General features: G+C 41.5%; 1 protein-coding gene across 3 annotated transcripts in view; it reads left to right on the plus strand.

Annotated features, from left to right (window-relative positions):
* The first annotated feature begins 854 nt into the window (after nt 1–854).
* The window catches only part of SYTL2 (synaptotagmin like 2), a 53,604-nt gene continuing 39,310 nt past the window's right edge, over nt 855–15,148 (plus strand). For 2 of the 3 annotated variants that reach the window (XM_053934900.1, XM_053934902.1), the window contains exons 1-2: nt 855–925; nt 13,741–14,162. In XM_053934900.1, coding sequence (XP_053790875.1) covers nt 14,062–14,162 — 101 coding nt within the window. In that variant the 5' untranslated portion in view covers nt 855–925; nt 13,741–14,061. Of the gene's footprint in view, nt 926–1,794; nt 1,828–13,740; nt 14,163–15,148 lie in introns of those variants that run through there. The other variant, XM_053934901.1, reaches the window with a different exon arrangement.

Consider the following 15,148-nt stretch of genomic DNA (forward strand, 5'->3'; position numbering starts at 1 on the left):
ACACAGTGGGGGTGTAATTTAAACCAGAGCTGCTGCGAGCGAGAGCCGAGCCAGCGCTCCGGGCGGCAGACGTGGGCAGGTGACAACAGGGCTGCCCTCAGGGCCCAGCGGCCCCACTCCCGGGCACGCCAGACGCTGAAATCCTTCAGCTGCCCCAAACTAGAATTAAACCAGAAAGATCAAGCACTGTGAGAAGAATGTGCGTAAGGGAAAAATACCAGCACACCAGCTCTCCCCATGCCGGGGTCGGTGCTTTCAGCCTGCTCGCAGAGGCACTCCGGCTTCAGAAATCGCCGTGGTGCCTGGCTGCTGAGGGGAAGGTCCTGCTGAAACACCCCATGAAATTGCGGCATGTGCCACTAATTAAACAGAAAAGCACTCAGAGCGGCTTCCTGAACAAACACATGACTGAATCGTCTGTTATCGCGGCCTGTATCTTTACTCAAACAGGGGCGTATGTTCACACTTCTCGGGTTGCCTATCGCCAGGTAAAGTGAAATAGGGATCCTTGTCCCTCAAGGCAGCTCGTCAAGTCAAGCCGACATTCCCTGCGTGGGCTTCGTGTGAAGCAGCCACTGTCCGCTGTGGAGCTGCTGCCTCAGAGCAGTGCCCGCTGACAGCCGACCCGAAGCTCCCCGGCCCGCGGGCAGTGTCACGGCCCCGCCGGGCACACCCGGGGGTGCCACAGGTGACACGAGCGGGAGGGCGGGCCCGGGCGGGGGGAGCCGCCCCGCTCGGAGGGGCAGGCGCCGGCATTGGCCCAAGGCGGCGGGACGGGCTCGGCCTCGCCTGCGCCACCGTCTCCCTGCCCTCAGACAAGCGGGGCGGAGGCGCGGGACAGCGGCTGCCCGCCGGGACCGGGGAGCCGGCACTGTCTCTGGCCGGAGGGAAGGAAGGGGGAGCCGCGGAGGAGACGGAAGGATAGGTGAGGCTGACCTAGAAAGGGTTCTAGGGGTGGGGAGGGGGGAGATTTTGTTAATGGAGTGACTCGGAATCAAAAAGGGTTGTAGAAGCCACCCGCGCTCGCAGTGCTGGGACAGCGTGAGAGCGAGCCCGCTGGCCGCTGAGGAGCCCTGGCTGCCAGCCTTCGCCAGCCGGGCTGCTCCGCAGGGTTCGGCCGCAGGGCCCGTTCACCTGAGCACGGCGCAGCGCTCACAGGTGTCTCGCCGGCCCGGCCTCCGTTGTTGAGGCCGCAGGGAAGCGGCGCTTGTCAGCGCCTTTCCTCAGAAGCGCTCTCGGGGAGCCGAGCGCCAGGACATCCCCGCTGCTGCTGCCTCTGTCCGGGGTAAGAGCCGGCTACCTGTTATAACTTCGCTGTACAGAGCTCTTGGTGTCTGCTGGAATGGGAGGGCACTTTTCATTTAAATAAGGTGCTTAGATCTCAGCTGAGCGATGTTAATGACCTTTGCGTAAATAGTAAACACATATGCTTAACAGGATGTTGTGAGAAGAAACTTGATTTTATTAGCTGAAAGAACTGATTAAAGTGTTGCACCAAAACATTTGCGTGTTTCCACACAGATTGAAGCTCCTAGTAATGGATTGTTTAAAAGACTAATGAATCAAGGCACTTTATTAAACTTGTATGCAGCAACAATGCATCTTTCCAGTCATTAGTTCTTAATTATCATTAGTCATTATTATCTCTTTCCCAAGCAGTTCTTAACAATCACATACGTAAGTGGTAGTAAACCTGGAGTATACAATGCCCTGGAGCTGGTGGCCTATATTTAGCACTGATGACTATAATTCTTCATGGTTTGTTTCAGTTGTAGGAGTCACAGTGAAGTGCTTGAGAGCTCCTGGGCAAGAGAAGTTGGAATCAAAGTGAGGTTTTTTGTGATTTTCATAAATTATCATCCTTCTTTTCTAATTGTTAATATATTGTCCACCTTGCTTCCTCCCTGGAAGAAAGGGGGTGATCTCAGATTATATAGTCTATTTTATTTGAAGGAATAAGCTTACCATAGTGTTGCTAGGTATCTTTCTTATTTGTTTTGCAACATTATTCTGATTCCATCAGACACGCTTCCTCTTTGTTCACCAATCTTATTTTTCTTTCATCTGACATCTTTCATGACCACTCTACATTCTCTGTTCTATCTTGCAGATTTTACTATTTACCTATGCTTTCCTGTGCCCTATTTGAGCAAGGATACTTCAAATCTCTGTTCATTTGCAGTTTTGTGTTATTTATCCACACTAAGTTATAAAATACCACTAATACTGTTGCGGTGTTACAAAATGCTTATACCCTGCTACCAATTACATACCTTAGTGTGTTTATGTCTAGGTCTAAGGCAAGGAAATAATATGCATCTTAGTCTGCTTCTGCCTTATGTGTGCAGCTGTTCTCTGCTTTGGTTGTAAGGCACGTTTTTGAATTTCTTGAACCTGTCATTGGGCCTGTCTCTTGTTAAACAAATTTTGTTCCAGCATTTCTTGAATCCCAAAATAATGTATTCTCAGTTTCACTGTCAGACTTCTAAAATTCAGTGAAACAGGTCTTTGTGTTCTTGTTTTCCAATTCTGACAAAGGCCAGAATAAACAACGTTCCCTTACCCCCAAAAATGTATGACAGAAAAGTGAATTTGTCATTTCCATTAAGAGCCAGTGCTTTAGAACACTGGATAGCACTCCTGGAGTGCTCTGTTTCTGCTGGATAGAGACCATGTGCAGGTATTCTCTGGAGTAAACTCCTGTTATTCTGCAGGAGATGCTTGCCAGATTCCCAAGTGAAAATACTGCTTCAGTTTAGTACATGGAGAAAATCTTTGATAGTTTCATCTGGAAAAAAAAGGCTTAACCAGGAAAGCTGTTGGATGAAGCTGAAGAAATGACTTCTTTTCTACTCTGTATTGTTTCCTGTGCTCATGACAGAAAGGCATGAAACAGACTTAAATAAAAAATCTAATAAAATATTATTTACAAGGAAATATGTAGGTAATTTGTAGTCTCTTGGTAGGAAAAAATGTTTAATTTTCTTTTTCTTTAATTAAAAGTGATGCTCCTATGCTTTGGAAGTCGCTCTTTATTCAAGAATGACTTGTTTTAAACCATAGTAAAGAATTTTTTTCTCTGCACAGAAAGTGCTTTTCACCTGGGATTGCTGACTAATGGATGACTGCTAAAAGTAGTAGGTACCTTTCTGGTGCTTGAAGTCCATCATCTGTTGCATTTAAGGGCAGCTTATTTAGGTTGATCAGTAATCAGTTTAAGGAGGCTCTGTAGTTTGATCTTCCAATGCCAAAACATGTATGACCAGTGATGTTGCATTTGCTGTATCAGCAGTCTCCAGTTTTTTAACTTATTTGGGTATAACTTGAGAGTGACAGCTGATTTCAGCAGACTTACTCATGATTCATTCTTGTGGCAGGGAGTCATTCCAATTCATCAGGGTACAGCAACTGGCTATGCTAGATTCTTACTTCATGTTACAAGGTTTCCTTGCTATATGTAATTTGATTCTGCTTATTGCATCAAGGGGGCAAAGGGAAGAGATGTAATGTACGTGTGAGGAGGAGGAAAAAAATACCTCTTCTCCTTCTTTATTCTATAGCTCCTTTTCTGGATGATAATGCCAGACTATTTTTGACCTGAAACCCACTCAATGTCTTGTGCCTATGCATCAAATAATTAGAAGTTTTACAATTTGTTGCCCAGAGATGCTGGGGACTCCCCATCCCTGAAAGTGTTGTAGGCCAGGCTGGATGTGGCTCTGAGTAACTGGACTAGTGGAAGGTGTCCCTGTCCAGGAGGGTTGGATCTAGATGGTCTCTCTTCCAACCCAAGCCATGCTATGATCCCATTGTTTTCCCTTACATCTTGGTATGTTCCTTTTTCTCTGCAGTATAAATCTTCTAAAAGTAATTTTTTCTATTTCTCTATCCCAGTCAAGGAAATTTTGCATTTCATCTCTCTCTAAGTGTTTCTGAGTATAAATAAAAAGACAGGTAAGAAGAAAGGGGGTGCTTATCTGTGGGGTAATTAGCAGAACAATATCCTAGATTCACTGCAAAATGTTTTTGTTCTAGAAAAGCATCAAACAATATTGGTAAATTCTGTATGAAATTTTCTGCCCAGTGTCTGATTCTGGCTGTCTGATAAACTGACAGAGATTTAGCTCTGTACAGGCTGGATGGGCTACAGTCACACTGTGTGATCTCAGCCATGTAGCTAGAGCTCCAGGACTAGACCAGTGTATTCGAGAATGCCTGGGTTAGAAATGGTTTCTTGTAAATATTAAGATCTGCCATCATGCTTTTCTTCTCTAATGAATTTAAATGGCTAATGTGATTTTAAAATAGCATTTAAAAATAGAGCATCTGTTATGAAAAATTAAGGGTGAGGTCCAAAACCCTCTATAATTGCACTTGAAGCACTGTAAGCAAAAGGTATGTATCTAAGTCCTAGGCAGAATGCTGTAAAACAAGCAGAAGTAGCAAGCCCTTAACCTTCTGTTCTGGTCCTGCCCACATAACTTGTTTTTTAGTCCTGGTGTAAATATAATTAATTTTACCTTGCTTCATAGTGATTACATTACTTCTCTGGAGGTTAAGAGACTTGGATTAAAACTGAATTACCCTCAGGTTACTCTCCTGTTCCCTCTGCTCTATTAGAACTGGACTGCTCTATAGGCAGGAATGCATATCTGTCTGGATGAGGAGGGAAGTTAAGAGAGACCTTGGTATTTTTTTTGTAGTGGCCTGACAGAGAGAAAGTGTACCTGGCTTTCTGTTTCTGCCTGCAAGGTTGTGCTATCACTTTAATAATGATTCTGTGAGGTTTAATTCTTGATAGTTCAGGCCTAGGAGGGGTCAAGAGAGAACCAAGCAAACCCTTCAGAGATTATCATGTATTTTGGTGAACAAGGGGATGTGCCTTTGAATCTTCTTGGGTTAAGTGGTCACAGGGGCTCTGGATTTGGCTGCTTCCTGGGTATGTAGCTGTAGCTATTGGGCAAGGGAGCTAACACCTTGCATAGCTATGTTCATAAAGAATGAGCCACTCCTGCAAGACTAAATACCTGTTCAGGGACAGGCCTGATACTCCAAAGCCCAGCCTCACAAACTCTAAACTCCTGATTTAGCTGCCTGTGTATGAAAAACAATTCTTGCCACAGTCTTTTGCTCCTTCTTTCCTATTCCTGTGCTATTCAGCAGCATTTGTAGGGCAAATCCTTTTCACTCAGCGCAAATCAACACTTTACCTCATCCAGTGCAACTGAAGGCTGCTTCAGAAACTGTTCCCTGCTTCATGCTTCTCCTGAGTCGTAGTTTGGTTTAGCTCTTGCCATGGCCTTTTATCTTCCTTTCACCACAGCACACCTCATTTTTCAATGTCAGAGTTCTCTGCTTGCATCTGGCTATTAGTGTTCAGGGAAACTGGTACCAGTCAGGGAGAAGACAATTTTGCATGATACAGCCCAGCCCAGCAGTGCAAACAATCTTGTGAGTGAAGTTTTCATGGCTGATAGGCTTCCTGTTATTCTTGCAATTCAATATCAGTATTAAGGAGGACTAACATTGCTGCTGGCTGGTTTCAACTTAGCCAGAATGACCCCAATAGTATATAAAATTTTCATGTTGTGGGGCTATCTGTTAAAACATTATGCTTGGGAGGACAAGTTATTTGGCTCTGAATAGGGAGCCATCATGAGCTTTTTTTAATGTATCTGTTAAAAAAATATAACAACAAAACAAGTAAACAAAAACCCAATAACCCTGAAATAAAAGCTTCATTGCAAAGTTTAACTTAATTTTGGTGACTGAGAAGAGACCTGATTCTGACTGGTCTGTGTGCAGACTGCATGCTACCTTTTTTCAACCATTCTGAATGCCACCTTTTTTAACCATTTTGATTTTTAACTTACCTGGGGACTTTGATGTAGTGCATTTTTTTGCAACTCGTTCTTTAGCTTACTTATTGTTTCTGTGACTGCAGGGCTCCTAAAGGATATTTTCTTTCCTCTAGCACCTGATTTGTGCTGGCAATTGTGTGAGGCTCTGTTTTCAAGTAGGTGTATGCTTTAGTTATGGTAGCAAGGACCTGATTAATTGATGCAAACTTTCTTAGTGTCCTTGATGTTACATAATTTACTAGGTAGGTAATTTTAACCTTCAAAACTTGCACGAGTGAGTGTCTAAGGTGAGTGGTTAGTCATCCTGTGAGAAAGGACAAAGGACTTGTTCTGTTTGCTGGCTCTTTGTCCACAGTAGTAATCAATTAGAGCTGTAGTTACAAGAACAAGGCTGGTAGATGAAAAACAGGAGGCTGCAGTGACAAATTAAGTGGTTCAAGTGAGTTACAGATTCTTTTGATTCCCACAGGTACTTACTTATGCAGTTAATTGTCTGAGAATAATGGAGTGCCTTTTGCAATGTTCTGTGTGATCCCAAATTCCTGTTGGGCTGCAGGCAAAGGTACTCTTGAGGAAGCTGAGATCAGTGGCTTCTGTCAGGGAAAGCAAAGATGATGTAAAATATTGCTGTCTGGACTAGGAAATTTTATGCTTAATATGTACCACAAAGCTGTATTGTGCACCCTCCTGCAGGGGCACTGTGTTACTAACAGTGACCTGAGCAGCTGGCTGTTGACAGTGCTTCAGAGAAGACCCAAGTGGTACATGGAAGGAGCAACTGTTAACCCACGGCTTCCAAGTTTTACAAAAGTAGTGGAGGAAAATCAGTCTGCCAGTGATGGTAGCTGTCCTTGCTCAACTAGCTCATCACCTCAACTCAGATGAGGAGTAAGAGCAGGACTCTCAAAGTCACAGGGATGCAACAGATACTGACTAAAGGATTTCCATAATGAGATAAAAATCATCTGAGAAGTCATGTCCATGGGCTTTGAAATAAAACTTTGAAAAGATTTCTTCAGAAACTGTATACTCCAGTTGATGTTTAGGACTGCTCTACAAACTGCCTTACTGTCAGCTCAGTTTAGCATTACTCTAAGTATTTGAATGCAAATCCTTATCTGTCCTTTGTAACATAGAGTTCTTCTCATCAGTGCTGCTAGCCCCTTAATAAGCCCTTTTGTTGGATTTGTCTGCTCTAGGAAAGAGTCGGAACTACCCAGTGACTGTAAACTGCAGCTCAGTTTGGTTTCACATAAGAAAGAATATCTTAACAAAGTGCAGGAAGTGTGTCACTTCCCAGTAGCCACTGATAGGAAATACTTGTTAATTAGTCACACTGTTTTGCACACTTCCATTCTCCAATAGTACAATTCCTACAATAAAACAGAATTCTAGCTAAAATGTAGCCAATGCTTGCTGGAGAGCAAGGAAGGAGAATAGAAGTCAAATAGTTCCCCTAAAGTTTTCAGTATCTAAACTTGCCAAGGCCTCTACTTTAGCCTTTTTGATAACTTCCTTTTTTTTTTTTTTTTTTTTTTTTTAGCAATTCCTACTACCTATTAGATGTTTTTATTTGACTTGCATCAATGCAGCGTTCATTAAACTAATCTGGGTAATGCTAAATCCCAAGCTAGAATACATATATTTTCTTTTGGAAGAATGGAGCAATGGAAGAAAAGGAAAGGGGTTTGGCAGCCCCTGCTTACAGATGACTGTCCTCTATGGGACAGTACAAGTGGGAGAAATAGCAGGTGTGTTTTTCATTCTGCAATAAAAGTTTGTGAGAAGGGAATGGAGGTCCTGTTGTCCCATTCTCATTGTTATCTTCCATGCTGAATCCATATGTTTAAGATGGCAAGTCTCCAGAAGAAGAGGGTAAGCACTACTTTCCTGTAAAATGAAAGGAAGGTCATGGCTTCTTAATAAAACCTTCTTAAGAAATTAGTTAGCTGCATTATGAGTTTCAGGGCTGTTTGTTGCTGGGATCTTTTTTGGAAGGGAGAGGTGGGGCAATGTTTTGGCTGTTTCTTGTGTAACTCCCTTGCTAGAGTTTGAATCTGTCTTGTATTTATGTTGGGAAAACATTCAGAAATAGCTAGCCATTACATACAGAAATGTGTCTGATATATAGGGTCAGGAGATGCTTCCCACCAAGTAATTGGTTTGCTACTGATCTCTCTAAAGGTTTTAGTATTTTGCTTAAATTGATTTCAAGTAAGATTTAAAAACAGTCCCTCAGACTGGACCCTGTCTGAGTTTAATGCCAATGTTGACATGAAGAATGAGAAAGTGGCAATGGGAGCTTGAGTCCTGTGAGCCTCACACTTCTGCTGCCTAAATGGAGATGAGAATAATTGTTACAAAACTGACTCTGAAGTGCTCTGCCTTCAGAGATCTACAAGACTGAGTCACCTTCATTATTATATTTCAAGTCCATTATGCTGAGAAGATATTCTTTGTTTTGTAATTCCTGATGAATAGAATTAGCTAGAAGAATTAAGTTCTTTCAAACGAACTGTTACTAATTCAGGCAGTGTGCCTATTAGGATTAAACCACAGCCAAGTACAAATGGTACAATGTGCAAGGAAATATAACTAGATTTGAAAATATGCTGATGTTAGTATCAATAACTTGGTGGGATTTCTATAATTTTGAAGATTCTTCAAATGATATATTTTTAGTAGATTTATTCTTATTGCAATATGAAATAAATGGCATGGCTTCTACAGTTAGTCTGACAGTGGTCACAGGGAGAAGGAATGTTTAGGTGTGTTTTCCTGAGGTTTCTCTTTAATTTATGAGCCTCTTTCTTCAGAGATCACATCCTCTTAATACGTCTGGCCTAATGGTTTTACACTATAGCAGGTATAGAGATCCACATTCTTAGGCAGTGCTGCCAATATCCAAGCCCTGTGAAAGAAATGGCAAACTGCCATATATGATTAGAGGGATTAGGCTACAATCAAAGCAAATTATTCTTTTCTGTTCCAATATTAAGTTGTTAACTTTTATCTTCTTTGCTATTAACTCTTCTTCAGAGTAAATTGCCTTAATAGTCTTCAAAGTGCTGAAGGTCTTCATTATATAAGGCTGTCAGTGAAAGTATCTTGAGACTTGCAACTATTTTACAGGTTAAAACCAGCAAGGATTATTTTGATATTGTTGAGAAAGGGTAAGGTGTGAGCAAAGCTTGTGTGTAGCTTTCAATATTTTCCCCTTTGTGGCTGTTTGGAGCAGTTATCTGGTCCTATTTTTTCCCTTAACCATGTTGTAAGGAATAGGGCACAGGAGAACAAATAGGCTTATTATTGCAATAAAATGAAGCATTGCTGTATTAATAAGACAACACTGAAACTGCTCTTAAATGAATATCCCTCACTTCTGCAAAAGTCCTTGTTCTACCAACACTCTTCACAACTAGATAGATAAGAACTTCCCTACCTCCCACTGATGAAACATACATGTAAGCAAACACTCTTCTCTAAATTAATCTCTGGGACTGTTGGGCGTATGATATGCTGAGTACACTCTGCTATTATAATTTTGAAAATATTCTGATAGCACCTCTTCTAAGAGTGGCTGGATTGGCTGCAGATATGCATATCTTACTGGGTGATCTTTTGCTCCTTCAGGAATAAAAATGACAACTGGCCTTCTTGTGCTAAAATTCTTGTCCTGATCATTGCAGGCAACAGCTTTTAGAACTCCCATGAATTATGACTTGAGTCCCTCTTCAAAGTTAATAGCTCTTCTTTCTCCACTGCTCAAAATGAAATCCATAATCCTCTGATCTTCTGAGCAAATATGTTCATGACCATTTGTGCTTGTGCCAACAGTGGCGTTTAGCTTAATTAGCTGTTCTGGCTTCATGGGATTTGCCTCACGTATTTACAGAAAAATTATCTCTAAGCCTAGGTTGGTGCTGAGGTACCTGTGACTGCACTGCTTAAATATCACTGGATAATGAAATTTATTCATTTGTTTGTTGTTGCTGCAAAGCTGTAGCTTGTGGGGCTCACAGTTAGAGGTGCTGTTACTGCCTAATGTCACTTCCCAGGGCCATTGGGGCCAGCTCTCCAAGGCTTCTATTGCTCTTAGTATTCTTCTTGGCTTCCCTGCTTCAAAATAAAGGTCTGTTATTTCCTGAGCATGGGTGTAGGCCAAACTTGGTTACCTTTGAGAATGAGTTCCTCTGCACATGCAAATTGTTGTAGTGCACAATTGCATTTATCTGTCTTCCTCAGCTTCCTGTTGTCTTATGTGTGGACTTCCAACTTATCCCAGTTTCTAGTGCTGGTATGTTCTAGACGTGGAGAAATATAGTTAGAAAAATTCGTGGCTTTCAAGCACATAAATCCAAACCCTCTTATTTTTAAGAGCCAGTAGGTTACTTGTAAGTGGATGCTTTCTGGGATAAAGATGTGTGCAGACAGCAGTTGCTGATCAGCCAGGCCTGCAGGGTAGTTGTTCAGCTGAAGGAGTTGGCACAGAGAGCTGTGTGAAGCAGCCAGAAGTAGGATTGGCTGTCACCTTCTTCCTCTTGTTAGAAGGCATTGGCTGCAAGACAGATTCTCTGGATCAAAGCTTTAGCAGCTTAGGTCTACTCTACAAGGAGCCCTTGAAAAGTAGTTTTGCAATGCAAATTTAGGAGGTTTCTGCATGTAAAAGGAGATCTTGGTTTGAATGGAACAGCTGACTCTGGGGTTTTGCTGTTTGTTTTCTGACTCTGTTGGTAAACTTAATGTCAGCCATGGCAAAGTACTCCAACCTTTTCCTTGCCTCCCTCATTTGCATCCCATAGGTATACACTGAGTAGAAACTTAGAAACTTACACTATTATTGTAGTACCTCTTAATGTAATATCCCATAGTGTTCAGAATACAGTATTCAAATTAACATTCCCCTTTTGTATTTGGGGGGAAAACAGTGTGTGGGGGTAAGCAGAGCCCTCTGTAGGGTTAATGAGTTTGTAGACAAAGTTGTCTTTCTTTTGTGGTTCCTGTTTTAGAAAAATGTGAATTCTGACTTAAAGCAATTGAGGTGTACAGCTGCCTGAGAGATTCTGAGAAATTTTACAAGATAAAATTTTTGTATGAGTGCCTGGCCTAAACCAGTTGGAAACCAAGAGCAGCTTAAGAGTGTGTGTGTGGGCAAAACTATATTTTGAGTTACCTTTCTGTTTTGTTTCTTGTCAGAACACAGAAGCTTTCAAGCATGAGTTAGATAAAACATAATTTCAGATCCTGTGTTTTTACTGAGAGTCTTTCATTTAAGGGAGGATTTTTTTTGGTGTGGTTTTATCTGAATTTAATGTTTAAGAAAAAAAATCATGCCAAATATGCCATGATTCACATCAGTATATAGTATATAGCACGTGAAACTCGTACTTCCAAAGTCAGTCAATATGGTATCCATTTCCATGATTTAATCAGTTTGATAAGGATCTTTCAGTCTTATTTGAAACTTTGGACTGAAAACCTTCCTGACAAAAAAACGCTTGCCGCCATTGAACTTGCAGTGGCACCAAACAAACTGTTCAAACCTCTCAGTTCTTCCTGACATGTATAGGGGTTTTTAAGAGGAAGAAAATGTCAAAAGAAATCAAAATAATTGAGGCTGAGGTGGTGTTAGTGTGAATTGAACATGGGGAAGACATTTTTTTTTTTTAAACTTTTTATTTTTAAATTAACTTCAAGTTTTACAAAAGGTTCTATACTCTAAGCTAGCAGTTTTTACCATCTGTGTTCGGAATCAGTGCTGATAATCTTTCGCAGAATGCCAACCTTGCAGTTACTTGTATCAGACAATCTCATGAGATTGGCCATGCACCACACACAGAGAAAGATTCTTATTTATGAAGAACTGTGGAATCATGGGTGAAGAGCTGGTATCTTGCTATCTCTCTTCTGATTGAAAACAAAGTGGAGGCGCGCCCCTAGCTGAAGAAACTGCTCTACAGAATGATGGTATCTGGGAAGTTCAGTAGCAGTGCTGCTTGCTGTGAGCTCTCACAGCCTGTTTGGATGTGCCCTTGCAAACAGTTGTTCAGCTGGGGAGGACCAAAGCTCTATTTCCACTAATTTTATTGATTTGAGTACTGAGAGCCATCAGTGAAGTCTGCAGGTGGTTTTGTAAATGCTGTCCAACTATTTCCTTTAGATTTTAAAATTAATATAATAAAACAATATAATACAACTTCCCTCAGTTTTCTTTCAACAAAAAAGACCAAAGATGTGGTAAAATATTATTCCCAGCTTTCTTGCAGACTGGACTGATCTTGGGCAAGAAACAAAGCAAAATCTTTGATTATTCCAGTTCACAGCTGTCCAGGGTCTGTAGTTGCAACATGAGCTTCTGTGCCTGTTGGCTGGGCACTTGCCATTCAACCAGCATCCAGGGCCTTGGATTAGCAGTGTGGATGCTGCTTGCTGTGTCAGATGGTGTAGAATGTTTCCACATGACAGCTGAAACCAATATCCATACCTAAGCTGAAGGAGTACTTGTTGTAGATACTCAACAAGTTTAGGATTGTTGTATTTGTTGGTAGTCCTATAGGAAGCACTTTTCACTTTTGCCTAATTATGAACCCATAATTTTCTAAACACAAATGAAGCTACACATGGCAGGTTGTTTGAGATGCTGTTGTATCAACCCCATGCAACAAAATCACAATGAGAATCATAGAGAAGAAGATGGCAGCCAAACAAAAACATGCAGAAGGTAGTTGGGCATTGGAATTTTGGGGGGGATAATAAGTAATGTGGCTACAGCTCCCTACCAAATCTAAAAGAAATGCTATTCTTTTCAGAATGAAGTTTCCCTTTGAGTCCTGCCAGTGTCAATATCTTGTTTTAATGGCCTGGTTGCACTCTTGTGGCCAGGGGAGCAAATGCAGTGGGGAGCAAGTGCAGTGACTCATTGCACAATTGTAGTGATCGATATGAGGTCAGCATCCTGTCAGCCACATCACAGTGTCAGTCTGCAAGGGCCAAAGGAAGACACCCACAACCCTGAAGGGCTGTGATGGAGCTGCCTGGTACAGAGTCCTGTCCAGTGAAAGAAAACATTTGCTTCTCTTCTGTCTCTCACCAGGTTTGGCACTTGGCATACTTCTGAGCATTACATTTGAGCTATTTATTTCTTTTTTTTCAGGCTTTGACATCCACGTCTCTGTAATCCTGAGGCATTAAGATAACCCTACCACAGACACAGCTAACTCCTCCCCATGATACTCTCTTTATTCCTTGAAGGGTTTTTTTAAGTAGAGGTTTTTGTCTTTGACAGTTGGAATTATCTCTAAGTGGATAGTCCTCTGAAACCATGGCCTATGAAACAGAGACAAAACAGTATTTCAGATTACTACTTGTAAATGCAGTTTGGCTTGTAAAAAGCAGTGAGATTCATGTTACCACATGACTTGTAATTACACATACTCAGTATGGTTATGTTTAAACTATTTCTCATTTATTCCATATGGTCTGTAGAACAGTGGTTTGGCCTTTTTTTTTTCTTCCTTTAAATCATTGTGATAAGTCCTCTTTACTTATTTTTGAGGGGTGATGATCTCCCCTTTGCTTTAAATTGTTCTGCTAACAGTAAGGGTGATTTAAAATACTTGTATAATAAAAGTGGTACCAGTTGTATGACACTCGTTTCTATGTTTTAGGGTGTGAGTTGTCCTATTGGGGAGGAATATATTTTCATGGCCACCTTGTTCAAGAGGCCTGTAAAACAGGATTGACTTGAAGTGACCATTTGAACTTCATAAAGTCATTTAATCACACTGAAAAACTTGTTTCTTTTAATTAAAAATGCATACATAATCTACTTCCCTGATCCCTGATATTGCAACTTGTTCTTCCTTGTCTCTTTTTTTAGGGAATGTTTTGTTTGTTCTCAAACACTGGATATGCTGGATCAATGAACTGTTACTCCAGGAAGCAGAGCTGAGAGGACAAACTGAGAAGACATTATTGTGATGGCAAGCAGGAATGCAACACTCTCCCAGAAGTCTCTGATCTAGGGAAACATGCAAGAAAGCAACCTTTGTGACTCTTTAAACCACTGACTGTAACCCAGTCCAGGTTTGTCAGTGCCTGCTGAAAAAGACTTCTAGAACTTTAAAGCAGGCTACAAAACTGCCCTCAGCAGGATCCAAGATCTTCCCAGACTCTTTACCAGCCCTACACACAAAACAAGATGATTGACCTAAGCTTCCTAACAGAGGAGGAACAAGAGGCAATAATGAAGGTGCTGCAACGGGATGCAGAGCTTAAAAGAACTGAAGAAGAGAGAGTCAGGTAAGGGATCTTGCACGCTGCTTGTCCTGGGAACACCTACACAGTTCCTGTGTTGTGTTACTCAGGAGTAGATTAAAACAGTTGTTGCTGAGGGACCCCTATTCCTCAGTATATGTGGTTTGGAGATTTTTTACTCTGGACTAGATTTACCGTAGTCTCTGGAAGGAATACCTCCACCACACAAATGCTTCATTACCGGCCAAAATTGTTATGGACTTTTGTAATTTCCTAAGGGGCCAAGAGCACCCTGTATGCATCTGCCTGGATACACATCTGCCTTGGTTTCCTCAGAAGAGGATTCAGTCTGCAAGTGTCTAAACCACTGCAGACTGGACTAATGCATAGTAAAGTGAGGGACTTAGCTCAAAAGGAGTGCAAGCACCCTCAACAAACCAAAATATGGTTACAGTCAGCAAACATGTCTGAATGCTGAAGTTGCACCTAAAATATTTGGAGCTGCAGTCCAGAAGTACCAACCCTATGCCCCACTGCCAAGAAAAGTCCTTGCAATCCACAAATAAAGCAGAAAATTGCTCTTTAATTTCTTTGTGGTGTCACAGATGGAGTAATGTGTTGCTGTTCTGGAATGTTTTTTTGTGCTGGGAGGTTTTACTGGAGCTACTCTTAGGGTAACTGCCATGACTAGAAATGTATGCATGGAAAGTAGTGTTTCTCAGATGGCTCTGAGAAAGCTGTCCATCTACACGGTCAAATAGTTGCTTCAGCTGATATAGATATCTGCCTGCTCAAGAGTAAGGATCTTGGTAGGCATTGTTTTATTTTTTTTCCAGTGTGAAGGAAATTATCCATTACAAGGTACACAAAATAGTATGTGAACAAATAATGAAAAATGGAGCCTGAGTTGCTGAGAACTCCAAGTGTTATAATGGAAACAAATTTTTACAGGCCTCAGTGAAGGCAGGATTTTCTCTCACTGATTTGGTAATCTTCTCTAAGATACCTTCTCGTTGTGATATTCCTTGTGA

This window comes from Vidua chalybeata, chromosome 2 (genome assembly GCF_026979565.1).
Source record: "Vidua chalybeata isolate OUT-0048 chromosome 2, bVidCha1 merged haplotype, whole genome shotgun sequence".
In the NCBI taxonomy this organism is placed as follows: Eukaryota; Metazoa; Chordata; class Aves; order Passeriformes; family Viduidae; genus Vidua; species Vidua chalybeata.